Consider the following 17,810-nt stretch of genomic DNA (forward strand, 5'->3'; position numbering starts at 1 on the left):
AGAACCACAATCTACAAGAGCTGGAAATTCGGATACGGATGGAAGTAACGGAAGTGAAACATATGGACAGAGGGAAGTCGGATCCGAGAGCGCGACAGCGTTGAGTCTTAACTCCTTTGTGCAGGCAGAGTCAACGCAACCCTCTTCCTGCACGGAGCTAGGAGAGTCGCGGACTATTTTTTTGTCTCAGTAGAGACATCCGGTTTGACTTCCGGAGCGACTACTGCAGCGCGGCCTTTGGCAGCACGCGAAGTAGACTTGGTGCATTCCCGAGCAGTATGGCCAGGGTCCACCACAGAATAAGCAGAGTTTCTTGTCCATCCTTCTCTGCCGCTCTTCGGACGTTAACTTTCCGTCCTTACCCAGCTTGGAAGTAAGATCCGGAACCTTAGGAGCGGACGAGTTCGAGGACGCGGATGGCTTTGTAGACTTCTGATCATTGGAGTTTCTGGATTTGTGATTTCCGGATCCGGACGTATTGGAGTTCGTCCGGTCAGAAGCAGATTGCTTAGGGGTAGTGGATGAAGTGGGTTTAGCTTCTCGAGAAATCTCTCCCTTCCGTTCCCAGTATCGGGCGTCAATAGTCTGAGCGAGGACCTTGTATTCGGAAAGAGTAGAGGGTTTACCCATGCGACTGATTTCATCCTTGATACGGGCCGGGAGTCCGTTGTAGAATTGGCGTCGTAAGGCTCCGTCGCCCCAGCCACGAACCTGTGAAGCAAGACGCTGGAATTCCACAACGTACTTGTTGATGCGCTGTCCATCGCGCATGTGGAGCTGTTCGAGCTGCATTTCTGCATCACCGGATGGGTCATGAGGCCCGAAGTTGGCTTGGAGTTCAAGCATGAACACGGAATAGTCATCCATCCAATCCGGATGATCGTCCGAATCATCGGACAGGAGATCCGGTTCAAACCATTCAAGGGCCATACCCTTAAGGTAGGATTGGGCGAAGTTGACTTTAGCCCTTCCGGTACGGAAAGCCTTAGGCTTGCTCTGGAAGTTAAGCTCACACTGGACAAAGAACGCACGGAGCTTCCATGGTTCGGTTCCGTCGAAGGTATCCGGTTCTCGGACCTTGACTCTAGAATCTTCGGATGCGGGCGCGCGACGATTATTGCGAGCAAGGTTATCGATGGCTTCTGAGAGTCGAAGCATAACGCGGTCTTGTGGGTTTAGGCCGTCATTTTCATCATCCTCAACATCCGGATCATCATCCGGATCACCACCGTTATCGTCGGGTGGATTACCAGGGAAATCATCATCACCATCGTCGGGATCATCATCGTCCGGAGGTCCTACGGCAGGAGTGCGTGTTGGGGTTTCCGGGTGTCGACGATTAAGGAGTTCGGATATGGTTTGAGCGGTTCCGTGGGTGCTAACACGGCGCTGAGAGAAACTGGTGAAGGTGTTGACTATAGGTGTCGGATCACGACGGAGGGAGGGTTAGTCCGACCGCGTGCAGAGTTGTTTGTGTCTTGGTAGGAGGCATGATAGATGTTAAGTAACTCGGAAAGGTATGAGTTCGAATATACTGTTAAGACCGTACTCAAGTAGTATCGGATCCGAAGGGCTTCGGCCTCAGCTCGTGCGCTGTGCCCCTTTCCCGAGTCTTGCCCCTTATTTCAGAGAGCTAAAGTATCGCGTGTATAGAGTAACGGCCAATCCGGATCGGATCCGGACTAGAAACTAACGGGTGAGGACTGTCCGAAGACAGAGGCGGATATGTAGACTATAGGAATCTATCCTAAGTCTCGGAGTAGACAAGAGTAGCGTACTCAAGTCCGGATGGATAACGGAGGGACTCAGAGTCCAGACGGAATGAGTGCAATCTAAGATGATATTCGAACTGATCTACTACAGCGCATATACAAAGGTTTATATACTACGGATAGCTAACGGAATGATCCATAAGCAAAGGTGCGAGGCTATGTACGAAAGTATAAGCAAAGTCTAAGTGGAGCGTATTGGTAAGTTGGATGGATCACGAATCATGAACCGGGAATGAAGTACAAGTAAAAGCGGATTCGTAAGTGTAGCGGATCAGTAAGCATAGCGGATCAGTAAGCAAAGCGGAAGTAAAGGATAACCGGTATACCGGTGTACAGGAATACCGAAAGGAGATGAACGATAGTTAGAGTTATATGAACAGGAAATGAAATAAGAATCAAAGCGGATCTGTGGACCGGACGATGGATATGTTCATCGGATCTAGATCGGATCTGAGATCCAGATCATCGGATCTGTAACCGGATATATGGTATATGACAAAATGGCTGTGTCCTTGTTGACGGCGATATGCGTGGTCCAGGGGTTTTTGGCAGATGGTGGGCGTCGAGCTGGGGTTAGAGTTTCTACGGTGGCAGGAGATAGGGCAAAGCGGCGGGTGAGGCGGTGGAGGGATGAACGGTGCGCTGCGATGTAGCGTTGGGCAGCTTTGCAGACTGGGATGTGGAGCGGGTGGGAGCTGGGAAGGGCTGCAATGCGGATGATGGCTCGGTGACAGGCATCCTGGAGGAGGAGGGAGGTGGGGAGGAGGTTGGCGTGGACCTCTAGAATGTCAGTGGCTGTGGTGCGCATCGCTCCCGTCAGGGCGATGGCTGCCAGGCGCTGAACTGTTGAGAGTCGTTTGGCGACACCTACTGAGCCTCTCTGCAAGGTGCTCGTCCCATGGCTGAAAATGGGTGAGAACCAGAGATCGGCGGCATACAGCATCTTAGGGACTGCCACTGCCAGGTAGAGTTGGCGCATCAGTCGCATGGGGATGCCCTTGGCCGAGGTAGAGAGGCGACGTAACTGGAGTACGTAGGACGTCCCTTTTGCTACAGCGTTGTCGACTTGTGCCTTCCAACGCAGTTCCTGATCTAGGATGATGCCGAGGAATCGGTGTGTTGGGGAGGGGTGAATGGTGGCTCACTGGATGACCATGTCGGGACGTGTTTTGTGTCTGTTCATAGAAAAATCCATTAGCGCAAATTTATTGGTTTCAAAACGGGAATTGTGAACTCTTGACCAATCATAGCCTCCCCCTGGACGTTCGAGCATGTCTGCCAAGATGGTGTGAGTTTCAGAGAAGTCCTTTCCGATGGCAATGAAAGCTGTGTCATTGACGAATGCTAATGTTAGTTCTCTCAGTGCCTCTCTTCCTCTTTGGGGCGATGCGACGTCGACCAGATCGGAGCTGTAAATAATATAAAGAATCATCGATAGCGGGTCTCCTTGACCTATTCCATTGGACACAGGGAACCAGTCGGACGTGTATCCGTCGAATTTCAATTGAGTTTGACGGTTTGTTAGTACCTGTTCAGTAAAATCCACTATATCACCTGGGATACGTCTCATTCGCATGTTGTGTAGCAGGCGCCTTGTCACGGCGTTGGGAAAGGCACCTTCAATGTCCAGAAACAGGACCGAGGCTACTTTGTGCACTCTCCACGCGTTCTTGATCGTCGCTTCCAGTAGGTGGAGCGAATCGGTGGTGGAGCGACCCGGCCTACCCCCAAAGCGTGTGTTGGGTAGTAGTTGGTGGCGTTCGAGGACATGGGTGAGCTGATCCGCTACTACAGCCGTCAGTAACTTTCCGGTTGTGTTAAGTAGGGCGATTGGTCGGTAAGCTTTGGGGACGGAGTAATTAGGCTTGCCCGGTTTACGCAGAACCACTGTAGTGAACTTCCTCCACGGCTGTTACGAACTAGGATGGTTCTGACGTATGGCTACTCGATAAGAGTAATCGGCCAAAGTCGGTTCAAAGCTTCGGCGTATACCGAAGCTCAATGGTTTCTAAGACAAGTCTAGGAGAGTGTCCTTGACTTGAATTACGTTTAATACGACTTAAGATTGGAGGTCTTAAGCGAAGGAAGTTCCAGGTAAAACCTAGTAAGATTAAAGTAAAGAACTACATAGTACAGGACGAGTTTATATAGTGAATGGTAACGACTTTAGGGCTGGTACGATGAGTCAGAGATAAGACGAGTCAGAGATAAGACGAGAATAGATCATCTAGCGACGGCAAGATGCGATCGTGATGTAATACAATGATGTAAGAGAAAGAAATGAATAGGGGCGTACTTGACTGTAACATTACCCCGTTATTAGCGTTGAAGTCACCGATTTCAACAATCAAAGTTATCATAAGCGTCATAGTTGTCACGATCACCTGCGCATTGAACGAACATTCTCTCATCTTCTTCGATAGAGATCTGCTCCAAGGCGGTGTCCTTGTCAGCCTCCCATTTAGCGAGAGCCTCGTAGAAGCCTTCATCCGTCCATACTAGTGGAATAGGTTTCTCGCCTTTAAGGTCTTTACAAAAGACCGAAAGATGCCCTGGCGCGAGGTTACGACATACGCGGCAGAAATACGTTGGGCAGTTCTTGTGACGATGGCCAAATTCTTTACAGTAGCGACATTTGAAATTATCAATGGGTTCGGTCTTCACGATGGTGACGGAGGATGATTGTGGAGGCGGGGATGGTGTTTTGGAGCGCAAAGTGCTGTTACGCGAGGGAGGGGAGACGGAGATCTCTCGTTTGAAGGGTCGTAGACGAGTGGGGCGTGGACGAGGGGCGGTGGTTGCCGGGGCAATCGTAAGAGCAAATGGTACGATTGGTACATCAGAAGGAGTGATAGCATCAGGCGTATGCTCAACGGGAGATAATGTCTCAACCGGAGGAGGGATGGGAACTGCGACGTGAGGGGATGGCGGTCTGGCGATTGGGTTTGTTGCAATTCGTTCAGTGACGATATGGATGGCTTCTCTAACAACTTCTTTGGTAGAGGCAGGCATGAGACGTATCGCAGAGTTGCGAATGCGAATATGAAGATGACGGAAAATGGCTTTGAAGCGTTGGTCATTCTCGCTTTCACTGAGAAGGCCTGCGGTACGCTAATGAGGTTGGCGGCGCGAATAATGTTAATGAGGAGCGTGCTAGAGAGGGCCCCTTGTTCAGCAAGGAGGCGATCTATCTCGATAGCGTATTGCTCAGAAAGGAGGGCGGATTCAAGTAGCGTGTTGGTTTCGATATCGTCAAGGATGGTGAAGTAGTTTGGCGATTCGATGGTTTCGGTCAAAGTGACGGACGTCGTGGATGGGGAAGTAGCAAGGGTTTCGGACATGTTATCAATGGTTCTGACGAGAATTTGGAGTTGTAAGAGGCAAATCTGGAGAGTGCGGAGTTCTAAGAGAGACATCTTTCGCCACGATTCTTATATCTGATGAGCTTTCTTATAAGCAGCGAGGATTGCGGAGGCGTTGCCAAGATTTTCTGTGGGAATCCATTCGTTACTGGCGGATGAATATCCTTTCCAGGATACGAGATAGCATCTTCATTTACCCATGCCCTTGTGCGATAAGATTGCTTCGATTCGTATTCTTCTTCGTTATCGATGATGTCAGGTGGAGGATCGGGGAAGTTAGGACCGTTGTGGGTAACACAACAAAGGTGAATGCAAGTCAGATGACAAGCAAACACTCTCTATGTTGGGTCTTGATATGCCGTGCGATATGTTCGACCCTTAAGGGAAGCAAAGAAAGCAAGGATCCACGAAATGATGCTGATCAACCCTGATCAAAGGCGACAAAAGGGCAATGTAAGCGCGAGAAACGCGCTCAAGGCGCGCGCGGGAAAGTGAAACGCGAAAAATGCGCGAAGCGCGGGAAGGCGAAAGTGCGAAAGGCGAAAATGCGCAGAGAACTGGGATGGTAGTGCAAGCAGTGCACAAGTGTAGAGAGACGATAATATGGTGAAAAGCGCGGATATAGATGGATACTGATACTGCCACTAGCTTTAGACTGATGCTAGGGCCTTAAGACGACAACGGACGCATGCATTGCATGGAACTAACTGCCAAGTACATGGTGGTAGAAAGATGTGGTAGTAAGATGTGGTAGTAAGATGTGGTAGTAAGCTCTGGTGGTGTAAAACGAACATGAAAGTATGTAAGTTCTACCTAAGCGCTCTCCCAGGGCTCAGAGCCGAATAGGGAGCGCTCTAAGTATGTAAGTGAGGTAAAGTGATGTAAAGTAAGGGTGCATAACGAAATACAAAGTGTAATAGGCTAAATATGGTCTGATAACGAAAAGGGACACACCTAGGAACTGGTTGGATGATGGATGGATGTTCCTGGATGATGCGCGATGGAGTGCACTTAAGCGCGAGAAACGCGCTAAGCGCGCGCGCGGGAATGCTGCGCGTTGTGTGGGAAAGTAGCGCGCCTATGGCGCGTTTCGCGGGAAAGCTGCGCGTTGTGTGCGGAATGACCAGAAACAAGATAGAAGTCGCATACGGATGATGGTGCGAGTCGTGCAGTAAAGGCCAGTTGCCAGAATTCGTAAAATGAGCCCATATGAGCCCACAGAAACGCGAGTCTCTACACCGTGGATTTCGGTTTCATGATAGGACGATAATTCGGAAGCATGGAACGTGGGGTGAACCTTCCATTGCTTTGGTAACTGGAGTGTGAACGTGATTGGTGATAGTACTGCGGTGATGGTAAAGGGGCCGTAGCATTTCGGAGCGAGTTTTCGTGATGGTAACTGCGTGATTAGATTCTTTCCAGATAACCAAACCTTATCGCCAACTTTCCACGGTTGGTACTTCTTTCCGTAAGATCGTGCAGCCATTCGCTGCATTGCAAGATTGTGGCAAGAGATAGCTTCTTCTCGTATTTTCTGAAGGAGACGAAGTCGCTCTTCTGCGGCGGGAACAGTGGAGTCTGGGAGTACGTGGGGAAGAGCCCGTGGCTCATATCCCATCATGAGGAAGAATGGGGATGCGTTGCGAGAGTCGTGTTTGCGATGGTTGTGAACGAATTCGGACATGGGGATATGTTCAACCCATTCTTCTGGGTTGTTACGGCAATAGATTCGAAGATAGGTTTCTAGTTCTTGATTCAGACGTTCGGTTTGACCGTCTGTTTGCGGATGATAAGCGGTGGAAGCGGCGATGTCGTATTTCAAAAGTTTTGCAAGAGCTTTAGAGAATTTGGATACGAACTGAGGGCCTCGATCTGAGATTACTTTCTCGTGGAGCCCGAAGCGACGGTAGACGTATTTGAAGAATTTCTTTGCTACGCCTTCTGAGGTGATAGTTTTCGTACAAGGGATGAGAATTACCCCCTTCGTAAGACCATGGTCTACCACGACCATGATAGAGTCGAACCCGTTACATGGGGGAAGATCGGTGATGAGGTCGACAGAGACTTGGGAGAACGGGGTAGAGACCGAAGAAGGGATAGGAACCAACGGAGGTGTCGTGGGATGGGTATCGGATTTCATTTGCTGACAAAGGGCGCAACCCTCAACGTATTTACGGATGTAGGTTCCCATAGACGGCCACCAGAAGTCGCGTTTAACCAGTTCTTTGGTTTTAAAATGGCCAGGATGTCCTGCTGTAGCATGGTCATGGGTTCGTTCTAAAATAGAGTGGCGTCCGGCTGGACGGACATAGGCACGATCTTTGTAGAATAGAACGTCATCTTTAATCGTCCAATCAGAGAGAGCCGATTTCATAGGAGGAAGGCACAGGCCATTTAAGGCATCGGAAGCAGCTTGGAAGATGGGATCAGTGTCATCAGGATCAGGGTTCGCAAGAGTCGTCATGAGTTCTTGGTCAAGAAGGCGAATAAACATGGAATCGGGGAGGAGCGTCATGTCTTCATTATCAATGGTATCGGGCGCATGATCAGGTCGTCGTGACAGGGCATCCGGTGCAGCAAGTTTGGTTCCGGGAACGTGGTGAAGTTCAATATTGTAACAAGAAAGAAGGAGCTGCCATCTGGCTTGGCGACGGGTTAACTTCTGCGCGGTACGGAAATAAAGGAGGTTCTTATGATCGGTGAAAACAATGATTGGATGGGGGTTTCCTTCCAAATAATGATGCCATTCTTGAAGTGCACGGATAACGGCCAGGAGTTCGCGATCGAAGATCTGATAATTTCTTTCAGCGGGGTTCAGGGATTGGGAGAGGTATCCGCATGGATGATACACGCCGTTCTCATCTGTCTGTAGTAAGACAGCACCTGTTGCAACAAGGGATGCATCAGTGGCTACTGCGAATTGTCGAGACAGATCAGGGTTACGAAGGACAGGCTGTTTTAGGAAACACTCTTTTAGCGTTCGAAATGCTTCCTGACACGGTGTGGACCAAAGGAAGACGTTGTCTTTATTTGTAAGGTCGATAAGAGGTCGTGCGATATCGGAGTAATGAGGGATGAAGTTCCGGTAGAAGTTACAGAAGCCTAGGAACGATCTGGTTTCCTTAACAGTGGATGGAGTTGGCCAATCGCGGATCCCGTCAGTTTTAGCAACGTCCATAGCTACACATCCGGGGCGAATAATCATGCCGAGGTATTCAACTTCTTGCGCGTCAAAGGTACACTTCTCTGGTTTCAAGAAGAGTCGTTCTTCGCGGATCTTCATGAGAATGCGACGGGTACGAGCGTGATGTTCATCCAGGTTATCCGAAAAGATAAGGATATCGTCCATATAAATCACCAACCATCCTTCATTGATTTCTTGTTGGAAAGTGCGGTTCATGTAGGCTTGGAACGTGGCCGGGGAGTTGCAAAGCCCAAAGAACATGACATTCGGCTCATAGAGTCCGAATTCCGTGGTAAACGCAGCTTTCCATCTATCATCAGGGTGAATGCGGATGTTATTATAACCGGATCGGACATCCATCTTGGTGAAATACTTTGCTCCGTGTAACCGTGCGACAAGGGATAAAGGAAGCGGCAAAGGGTAGGCATTCTTGATCGTCCAATCGTTGATATATCGATAATCTTGACAGGGTCGGAGATCTCCGCTCTTCTTTCCTACGAAGAAGAAACCGCTGGCTTGTGGCGACTTGGACTCCGAGATAAAACCTTTTTTTACGTTTTCGTCAATGAATGCTTTGACAGCGGTTCGTTCGGCGATAGAGAGGGGATAGATTTTCGACGTTTTGGGAATGAATCCGGGCTTCGTCTCAATACGATGGTCAATACCGGGTCGTTCAGGAGGGAGTTGATTAAGACCGTCTTTAGCGAAGATGTCAGCGAAGTCGTGGAGATAGGAGGGTACGAGTTCTTCGAAAGTTTTCTTCTTCTGTTCTAAGCCCGCAGCTAGAGCGAATTGCTGAGCTTTGTTACTAACTTTCGCGTATTCCGTAGACCGAGGCAAAGGTTTGACCGTGGGTTTCTGTTCAGAACGACTGGTACCGTCCGGGGTCAATGGCGTATCCATGGTGGTATTTGAAATTACCCGGAGTTCGGATGCGTCAATGGAATATTCCACCAGAAATTCGTCATCATCTAGGTTATACATAGAGACTTCTTGCACTGGTGCGGCAAAGTTCTCCTGCGTCCAGACGTCTTCCTTGGTATCAAAAGTCTCATCGTCTTCGTCGGGGATGGGGAGTAGATCAGGTAGTGAATCAGTGGTGGGATGGGCGTGTGGTGCTTCTTCGTCAACGATTTCTTCGATGGTTGCCTTGGGATAAACAACAGGGGTTTCGGCGATTGGTGCTTTCTTAAGTTTGGATTTCTTCCAAGGCCGATCTATGGGTTCTTGTCGAAATAGAAGTGGAAGATCGTTCTTCTTCCTTTCTTTGTCGACTTCTTCTTCAACTTGATTACTCTTTTCCGTTCGAGAAAGGACAAGAGTTTCGGCTGCCCAGTCAATAACCGGGTTCATAGCCCGTAGCCAGGGGATCCCTAAGAGAATCTGATCTCTTCTGCCAAGATGTGTGACGTTGAACTTCCCTATCATAGTTCGTTCGTCAATCTTGATGGTGAGAACGCAGTATCGGCGTATAGCTCCGCTTTTGGAATAGCTTCCATCGGCGGTAGTAACCCGGAAAGGTTTACTAAGGGCGTGGGTTCGGATCTTGTGTTTCTTGACGAAGTCTTCTGAGATAAAGGTTCCGGCTGCTCCGGAATCAACAACTGCGGTGGTTTCAACGGTTTTCAGACGTGTTTTCGAAATGAGGGAAAGGGGAACCCGAAGTTCTTTTCGTTCACCAACTTTTCGTACAAGTCTTATGGGTACATTGAGAGATACTGACGTTGATCCAGTCTCCCATATTAAAAATCCTCGTTGAGACGGCGGACTTCTGCTTCTTCTTCTTCATCATCGCTGCTTTCTACTTCTTTGCGGCGTACCGGAGTCTTTCCTTTCTTCTTTTCTGGACAGTTCTTAAAAAGATGTCCGGTCTTGTGACAGGTAAAACATTTTCCGGTGCGGAAATGTTCCGCGCGTTCTTCTTCAGAAAGCCGATCGATTACCATAGCATTGGGGTCTCTGGATGGCACGTATCGGTTGGATCCGAAGTTCTTCTTTTTCTGGGGTTGGTTACGCGCCCTGATGGCGTTCAGGTGGAGGCGTGAGTTGTCAAGATTGATACAGGTGGAGAGGACAACTTCAAAATCGTCAGAGACATCGCCCGTGCCGTAAAGGCGAGCGAGCAGCCCCGGGTGGAGTCCGTCTAAGAAGAACTGTTTCTTGGCGACGTCACCTTGAATTCCTGCCCGTCATGTGAGCATCAAGAACTCCGAGATGTAATCTTGAAGTTCGGTTCCTTGTTTAAGGTTACGGAGCTTGGCTAGCGCCGTTCCTGAGGGATCAAGTGGCCTAAACGCGCTTTTGAAGTCGACAAGGAATTCAGCCCATGTACCGTATCCTTTGACAAGGCCTGCGGTGGTCTTATTGTTAGGGTCTTGCGCTTGTCTGAGGAAATCTTCCTTCCAGTAGCGTGCGTTCCCTTCATTCATGAAGGAGGTTACAAAAATGATCTTCTGTTTGTCGTCGACATAAATTTTCTCGTTAATATCGAGATAGGACTGGCATGACATCAAGAATCCCTCGGATTTATCTCTATCCCCGTCAAAGACCAGGGGAGAACCGATTTTGATTTCAATGGGTTTCGTAGAAGACATTGGGGGGTTCAAAGGTGGTAGGGGTGGTACAGCACCTAGGTTCAAAGCGCCAAAGATTGGTGTCAAGGACGTCAGCTTGTTAGCTTCTGGGGACCTGGGGTTCTATCTGTCGTGATGACCAGGGTTTGTTCTGTTCTGGGTTTTACAACACGTGATAGCGATGTATTCGTAGAAAGACTTTAATCTTTTGTTACGAACTAGGATGGTTCTGACGTATGGCTACTCGATAAGAGTAATCGGCCAAAGTCGGTTCAAAGCTTCAGCGTATACCGAAGCTCAATGGTTTCTAAGACAAGTCTAGGAGAGTGTCCTTGACTTGAATTACGTTTAATACGACTTAAGATTGGAGGTCTTAAGCGAAGGAAGTTCCAGGTAAAACCTAGTAAGATTAATGTAAAGAACTACATAGTACAGGACGAGTTTATATAGTGAATGGTAACGACTTTAGGGCCGGTACAATGAGTCAGAGATAAGACGAGTCAGAGATAAGACGAGTCAGAGATAAGACGAGTCAGAGATACAGTGGCTCAAAAAACTGTCCGCATGTTTTGACATTTTTCACTATCTATGATATTGTGTGAGAATGAACAAATTCCTCAAGGACATACTTATACCACATTGTAGTATGGCTTCAGGGCTTTTATTTGAGCCCTACACCGTGGGAATCGGCGGAGATATGGTGGAGATATAAGGCTTATAAAATGATGACTCATGTGGACAGTTTTTTGAGTGTATATTAAAACTATATAAATCATTATTTATGACACCATAAAAATCATGCCACTATTATATAAATTATAAAGTGGTGTCATTATGTTATTTTATGACTATATCTAACTATATAAACCAGAATATCTCATGTATCATAGTCATAATCACCATGAAAGCCATCTCCTCTGCTCAAAGAGATAATATCCTCTCTCTGTCTTATGCTGGCCTCTCTGCTCGCCAAATTTCCTCTAGAACTGGAATATGCAAGTCCACTGTGGCCAAGTTCATCAAAGAAAGCCACCCAGACAAGGAAAACTCTTGTGGAGGACGTCCATCCAAGCTTACCTCTACTGACAAAAGGGCTATTATCCAACATATCACTACAGGAAAGGCTGATAATGCTGTCCAAGCCACCCATTATATCAATTCCACCATCACTACCCCTGTCTCTTCACAAACTGTGAGGAATGTTCTCAAGGCAGCTCATCTCAAGGCAGTAACAAAGAAGAAAAAGCCTCTTCTCTCCATCAAACATAGGCAGAGAAGACTAGCCTTTGCCTTAGCTCATCAACACTGGACTGTAGAGGACTGGAAGCATGTTATATGGTCAGATGAGACCAAAATCAATAGGATTGGGTCAGATGGGAAGGTGTATGTATGGAAAAAGAAGGGAGATGGCCTAACAGACAGAGAGGTTAATGGGACTGTCAAGTTTGGAGGAGGTTCTTTAATGGTATGGGGCTGTATGGGATGGAATGGTGTGGGAATGCTTGCTGAGGTTGAGGGGAAGATGAATGCTGAGCAGTATGTGGACATTTTAAATGACCACTTGCTGCCTAGCTTGGCAGAATCAGGGATTGATGAAGAAGATATCATTTTCCAACAGGATAATGATCCCAAGCACACATCCAGAAGAGCTAGGGAATGGTTTGAAGAACATAACATCAATGTTCTTGACTGGCCAGCACAGTCTCCTGATGTCAATGTCATTGAACATCTCTGGGGAACACTCAAGAAAAAGCTTCAAGCCTATGAAAACCCCCCTAAAGGAGTATGGGAGCTTTGGGAGAGAGTAGCAGTGGAATGGGGGAAGATCACAGCTGAGGATTGCCAGAAATTAATTGAGAGTATGCCTAGAAGGATAGAGGCAGTAATTAAAGCCAAGGGAGGTCATACAAAATACTAGAATACCTGGTTATTACTGTAAAATACTTGAGTCAAAAAACTGTCCGCATGAGTCACCGTTTTGGTGAGCCTTGTATCTCCACCATATCTCCACCGATTCCCACGGTGTAGGGCTCACATGAAAGCCCTGAAGCCATACTACAATGTGGTATAAGCATGTTTTTGAGGCATTTGTTTGTTCTCACACAATATTATAGATAGTGAAAAATGCCAAAACATACGGACGGTTTTTTGAGCCACTGTATTAGCGGTCCACAGATCATTACCTTCAATATCTTCCAGCCATTCTAACCAGTGCTGCTTCTTCGTAGCCATGATCTCGTTCGCGTATTGGTCTTTGGCCGCTTTGAGGTCGTCGTGGCTAGAGTGTTGGGGGAGACCTCTCATCTGGTATGCCAGTTTACTTAACTTCTTGACCCATGATCTAAGGATGGATAGGCGTTTCGTCCACCATCGCTTGGAATGTGGACATGGTTTCGAGTAGGGCACACAGGAGTCCATGGTGGCGGTGATCGAAAGGGTAAGGTGCCGGGCGGCCTCCTGAAATTCCTCATCTGACACAAGGGGTTGGGCGGGTCTGGTGGTGAGGTTTTCTCCGAGATGCTTTTTGAAGGCGTCCCAATCGACCCCGCGCCAGTTACGACAAGGTTCTGTGTCTGTGCTGGGGGTCTCGAGTTCCAGGGTCAGCAATATAGGAAGATGGTCAGTCTTTGGCCCTCGGAGTTCCGGAGCGGTTTCACAGCATACTACCGCGTCGAGGAGGTGTTCTGTGCCAAACACGTTGTCCGGGCGTGTCCAGTTACCGGTGCTGATGGATTGGAGAGTTGGGGTGTTTTGCGGTAGGAGCTGGATCATTCCATGGTCAGCAATGAGGTCGATGAGGGGGTTGGCGGCCGTGTAGTTGAACAGATGACAGTTGCAGATGTCCTCCCATAAGGGATGATGTCGGTTAAAATCTCCCAACCAAAGCATGTGGTCGTTATCGGATGTTTTGAGGGAAGCGATGTTGCTTTCTAGATAAGTGTCGAAGGTGGTTAGCGTGTTGTTATGAGTGCAGTCATTATAAATATTAAATATTGTACACCGTCCATAGGGACCAGAAAGTTGAATGGCGATGACATCCGATGAGGGGAAGGTGAGCTGTTTCCACGAATTAGTGTCGAGTCTAGTGCTGATCAAGATGAGGGCCCGCGACCGCTGCTGGGGGTGGGTATAATGCTGCGATGGGTACAGGACGTGCCAGTGGTGGTTGGCGCTGGGAATTACGTAGAAAGTTAATATAGGGTTCCTGGATGATTAGTATGTCCCAATCCGCGATGACGGGGTTGTTGAGCAGGGATGATTGAGCGATCAGAGAGGTGTTGAGATTTTGTTGCCAGATCTTGAGTCGGACGTTGGTGGTAGGGTTGTGATTAGACATGAGTGGGGGGTGAAGAGGGTGAACTGTCAGAGGGTTGGGAGGATTGAGAGGAGCGTGGAGTGTTGGGTGGTGAGGTGAGTTCGGGGTCGGGGTCTAGTGGGGGGTATATGTCTTTGAGGATCTCAGCGGCAGTGGAGGGTTGACTGGGAGAGTTGGGCTGGGGCGACGGGGATGGGAGAATGGGGAGACGTTGGAGTGCGAGTGTGGTTTGACGGAGGGTGTTGTTCGTCTGTGGAAGAAGGTCTTGTGGAATCGGCGGGGAGAGGAAGTGGGAGGGCAGTCTGGGAGGTCTTGGAGGGATGATGGCATGTGTCCAAGCTACTTCAGTGGGGAAATAGGGCATTTTGTTCTCTGGGAATTTTTCGTCTAGAAGGTTGCATCTTCGAAGAAATTCCGGGCATTTCCTGCTCCAACTTGTGTGGTTGTTGCTGCGACAGTTAACGCACCGAGTGGTGCGGTAAGCATTGCATTGGGTGGAGCGATGGTGTTCCCCACAGGTTCCACAAGTATCATGCTCATCAGTACAGCTGCGGGCAATGTGGCCGTAGCGTTGACACTTTGCACAGCGGATAGGTTCCTTCTTGTTCTTCCGGATAGAGATTCTCTCGTTGTCGATACATAGTCCATCTCGCAAAATGTTGTTGGCCGTGGGTGCATCAGATACTTGTAGGAGAGCGAAGGCCTTGCGCTGCTGGTTGGATCTGCGGTTCAAGGGTTTGATCCAGCGAATGGATGTCAGTGTATCCGCCGGGAGTTGGTTTTCCTCTTCGACACGGTGGAGAAAGTCGTCGTTTTCAATCTGTAAATGGATCGGTAAGTACTCTAGGACTAATGCAAATGTTCGGGAGCGAAACGATACTGTTGATTCAAATCGACTTTCTAGTGATGTGCGTCCCATGGGGCTTCGGAGCCACGATGCCAGTTCCTCAGATTCCAGTTCTACTACTATTCCTCCATTACGGAGCGTGGTTATAGCTCTAACGCTGCCTGGTGGGGTGCTGTTGTCCCTTATATTATTGATTGCCTCCTTGAGGTGAGACACTATTTCCCTGTTTGCAGTCCCAGGTGGGAATAGGCTAGAACCTGGGTTGGGGTCCAATAGAATCTCGCGCGCCCTAACAGCCGCTCGGCCAACGGCCTGGTCCACCTTGGGGGGGAGGTGGGCAGCTGCTACAGAGCTGTAGGTGGGCTGGGTCGTGGGGGGTGAGGGGGAGGGGGTGGAGGTCAATTGGAGGGATAGATGGTTGATGCGGTCTTGGGTGGCATCCAGCGAGGGGGCAAGTAGTTTGATGGTGTTCTGACAGTCTGTTACTGTGGCGTATAGGGCATCCGCGGTCTCTTCTAGGCGTTCGGAAGCTACCGAGACACCTCCTTCTTGTTCGGTTCGCTCATCTCTGGCTAACCGATGAAGTCGCTCAGCCTTGTCGAGGGTGATGGTCAAGGTATCCTCCGTTTTCTTAACCAACCGAGCAGATAGTGATTCAGTTAAGGTGCCAGATAAGGTGAGTGCCAGTTCCTTTGCTGCTGCTTCTGCTATCTCACATACCACCTGCTTTTTCAGAAGGAATGCTACTGCGCGAATTGCCGCGTTAACCGGTACTGGAGTGACAGTAGACATTTGTGTGATGTGAAATAGAATGGTGGAGAGATGAGTGAGCGTGAATGGTTGACCGACTTGACAAAGAAGTTTGGACGCCAGGTACGCTTCCGCACTTTCAGTATCCATTACCGAGCTACTGGTTGCCATAATTTCCTCTACCGTGGTCTGAGAACGGGTGGTTTTACAGGTATTGGGAGCCGTCGTTTGAGTGGGTGAGTTGGGCTTGGGTGGTCCTGTTCCAGGGGTGGTCTTTCCTGGGGGCATGTTGACCTAGTAGCGCGTCGAGCGTTTCTAAAGGGTAAAATGGGTTAGTTTAGGTGGTTCCGCTGAGGCGGAGTAACGCCGTTAGGCGTTGGGTGCGTCGTTGGACGCTTTGGTTGACGAGGATTTTTCGGGGTCCTAGTCGGGGTGCCACTTGGTTCAGGTCCAAGAAGCGATAAGGTGCGCATTAACTACTTACATGAGTCTAGACTACTACTATCAATTGTCCATCTTGTGATACCGCCAATGCTCACACCCTGCTATTCTCCTCCATCTTCTTCGACATAACACCTGTCTTCATCCTCCCACTTCTCGCAACAAGGCAACGACGAAGACCTGGATCAGGCTATCGCACTTCACAGGGAAGCACTGGCTTTGCGCCCGGTTGGTCACCCAGATCGGTCCATGTCATTAAATAACCTTGCCGGTCAACTCTCCTTCTGCTTCTCGCACCGAGGCAATGACGAAGACTTGTATCAGGCCATCGCACTTCAGAGGGAAGCACTGGCTGTGCACCCAGTTGGTCACACAGATTGGTCCTCATCATTAAATGACCTTGGGAATCAACTCTCCTCCCACTTTCAGCACCGAGGCAATAGAGAAGACCTTGACGAGTCACGAGAGAACATAAGCTGTGCATTGACTCTGTTGACGCAACATGATCCTCGTCAATTAGTAGTCCACAACTCGCTAGCTAAGGTCTATCTATCATTCCATCATTCGGGGCTTGACGGTACCGGAGCGGGCGAAGATACTAACAGTCTGAATTCTGCAATGCATCATCTTAAAGCAACAGCAAATGTTGTCTCCGGAGGCTCGCTATCTCGCCTGTGAGCAAGTCTATGCTGGGTTCAATATGCTAGTCAACATTCACATGCCACCGAGCTGGAGGCTTATGCAACTTCCATGCAACTTCTGGACGCTTACATGTCCACGACAGCTTCAGTATTGTCTCGTCACAATATCATGAAGGACTTCCCAAGAACGCTTGCCATGGATGCTGCATCGTGTGCTCTTCGTAGTGGTGACGTGTGTCGTGCTGTTGAGTTGTTAGAACAAGGCAGGACTATCATCTGGACCCAGATGACACGACTCCGTACGCCTCTTGACAGCCTCCAGACACGTGGCGATCACGCAGCGGCCCTGATGAAGAAATTCAGAGACCTCAGCTCCCTCCTCGATAACCCTCCTGTGAACAATCGAGAAGCAACCACAAGAGTCCATGTAGAAGCAGAAGAAGCCCGGTACAGATGTTTACAACTCTCCACCCGCTTTCGCCACTCAACTCTCCACCTGCTTTCACCATCGAGGCAACGACGAAGACTTGGATGAGGCTATCGCACTTCACTAGGAAGTGTTAGCTTTGCTCCCAGTCAGTCACACACATTGGTCCATGTCATTGACTAACCTTACGACTCAACTCTCCACCCGCTTTCGCCACCGAGGCAACGATGAAGACTTAGATGAGGCTATTGCACTTCATATGGAAGCGCTGGCTTTGCGCCTGGTCAGTCACACAGATCGGCCGTTGTCACTCGCGACTCGACTCTCCACCCGCTTTCACCACTGAGGCAACGACGAAGGCTCAGATTTAGGTATTATTATTAATCTGTAGTTACTAAATGTTTTCTAGTATAGTTTGAATTTATACCCGCGGGTTTACTGCCATACCCGCGCAACCCGTCGATACCCGTTCGAAGACCCGTACCCGTTGGTACCCT

The 17,810-nt window shown here is 49.0% G+C and overlaps 1 protein-coding gene across 1 annotated transcript; it reads left to right on the top strand.

Moving 5' to 3' along the window:
* Positions 1 to 16,383: 16,383 nt before the first annotated feature.
* On the top strand, positions 16,384 to 17,659 carry DFJ58DRAFT_665276 (uncharacterized protein; the record flags this gene model as incomplete). Its single annotated transcript, XM_041382493.1, has 2 exons — positions 16,384 to 16,723; positions 17,451 to 17,659. Coding segments are annotated over 2 exons (549 nt in total), but the record flags the coding sequence as incomplete, so codon positions are not given.
* Positions 17,660 to 17,810: the final 151 nt, after the last annotated feature.

This window comes from Suillus subalutaceus, assembly GCF_016647625.1.
Source record: "Suillus subalutaceus strain FC151 chromosome Unknown DFJ58scaffold_108, whole genome shotgun sequence".
Classification (NCBI taxonomy): Eukaryota; Fungi; Basidiomycota; class Agaricomycetes; order Boletales; family Suillaceae; genus Suillus; species Suillus subalutaceus.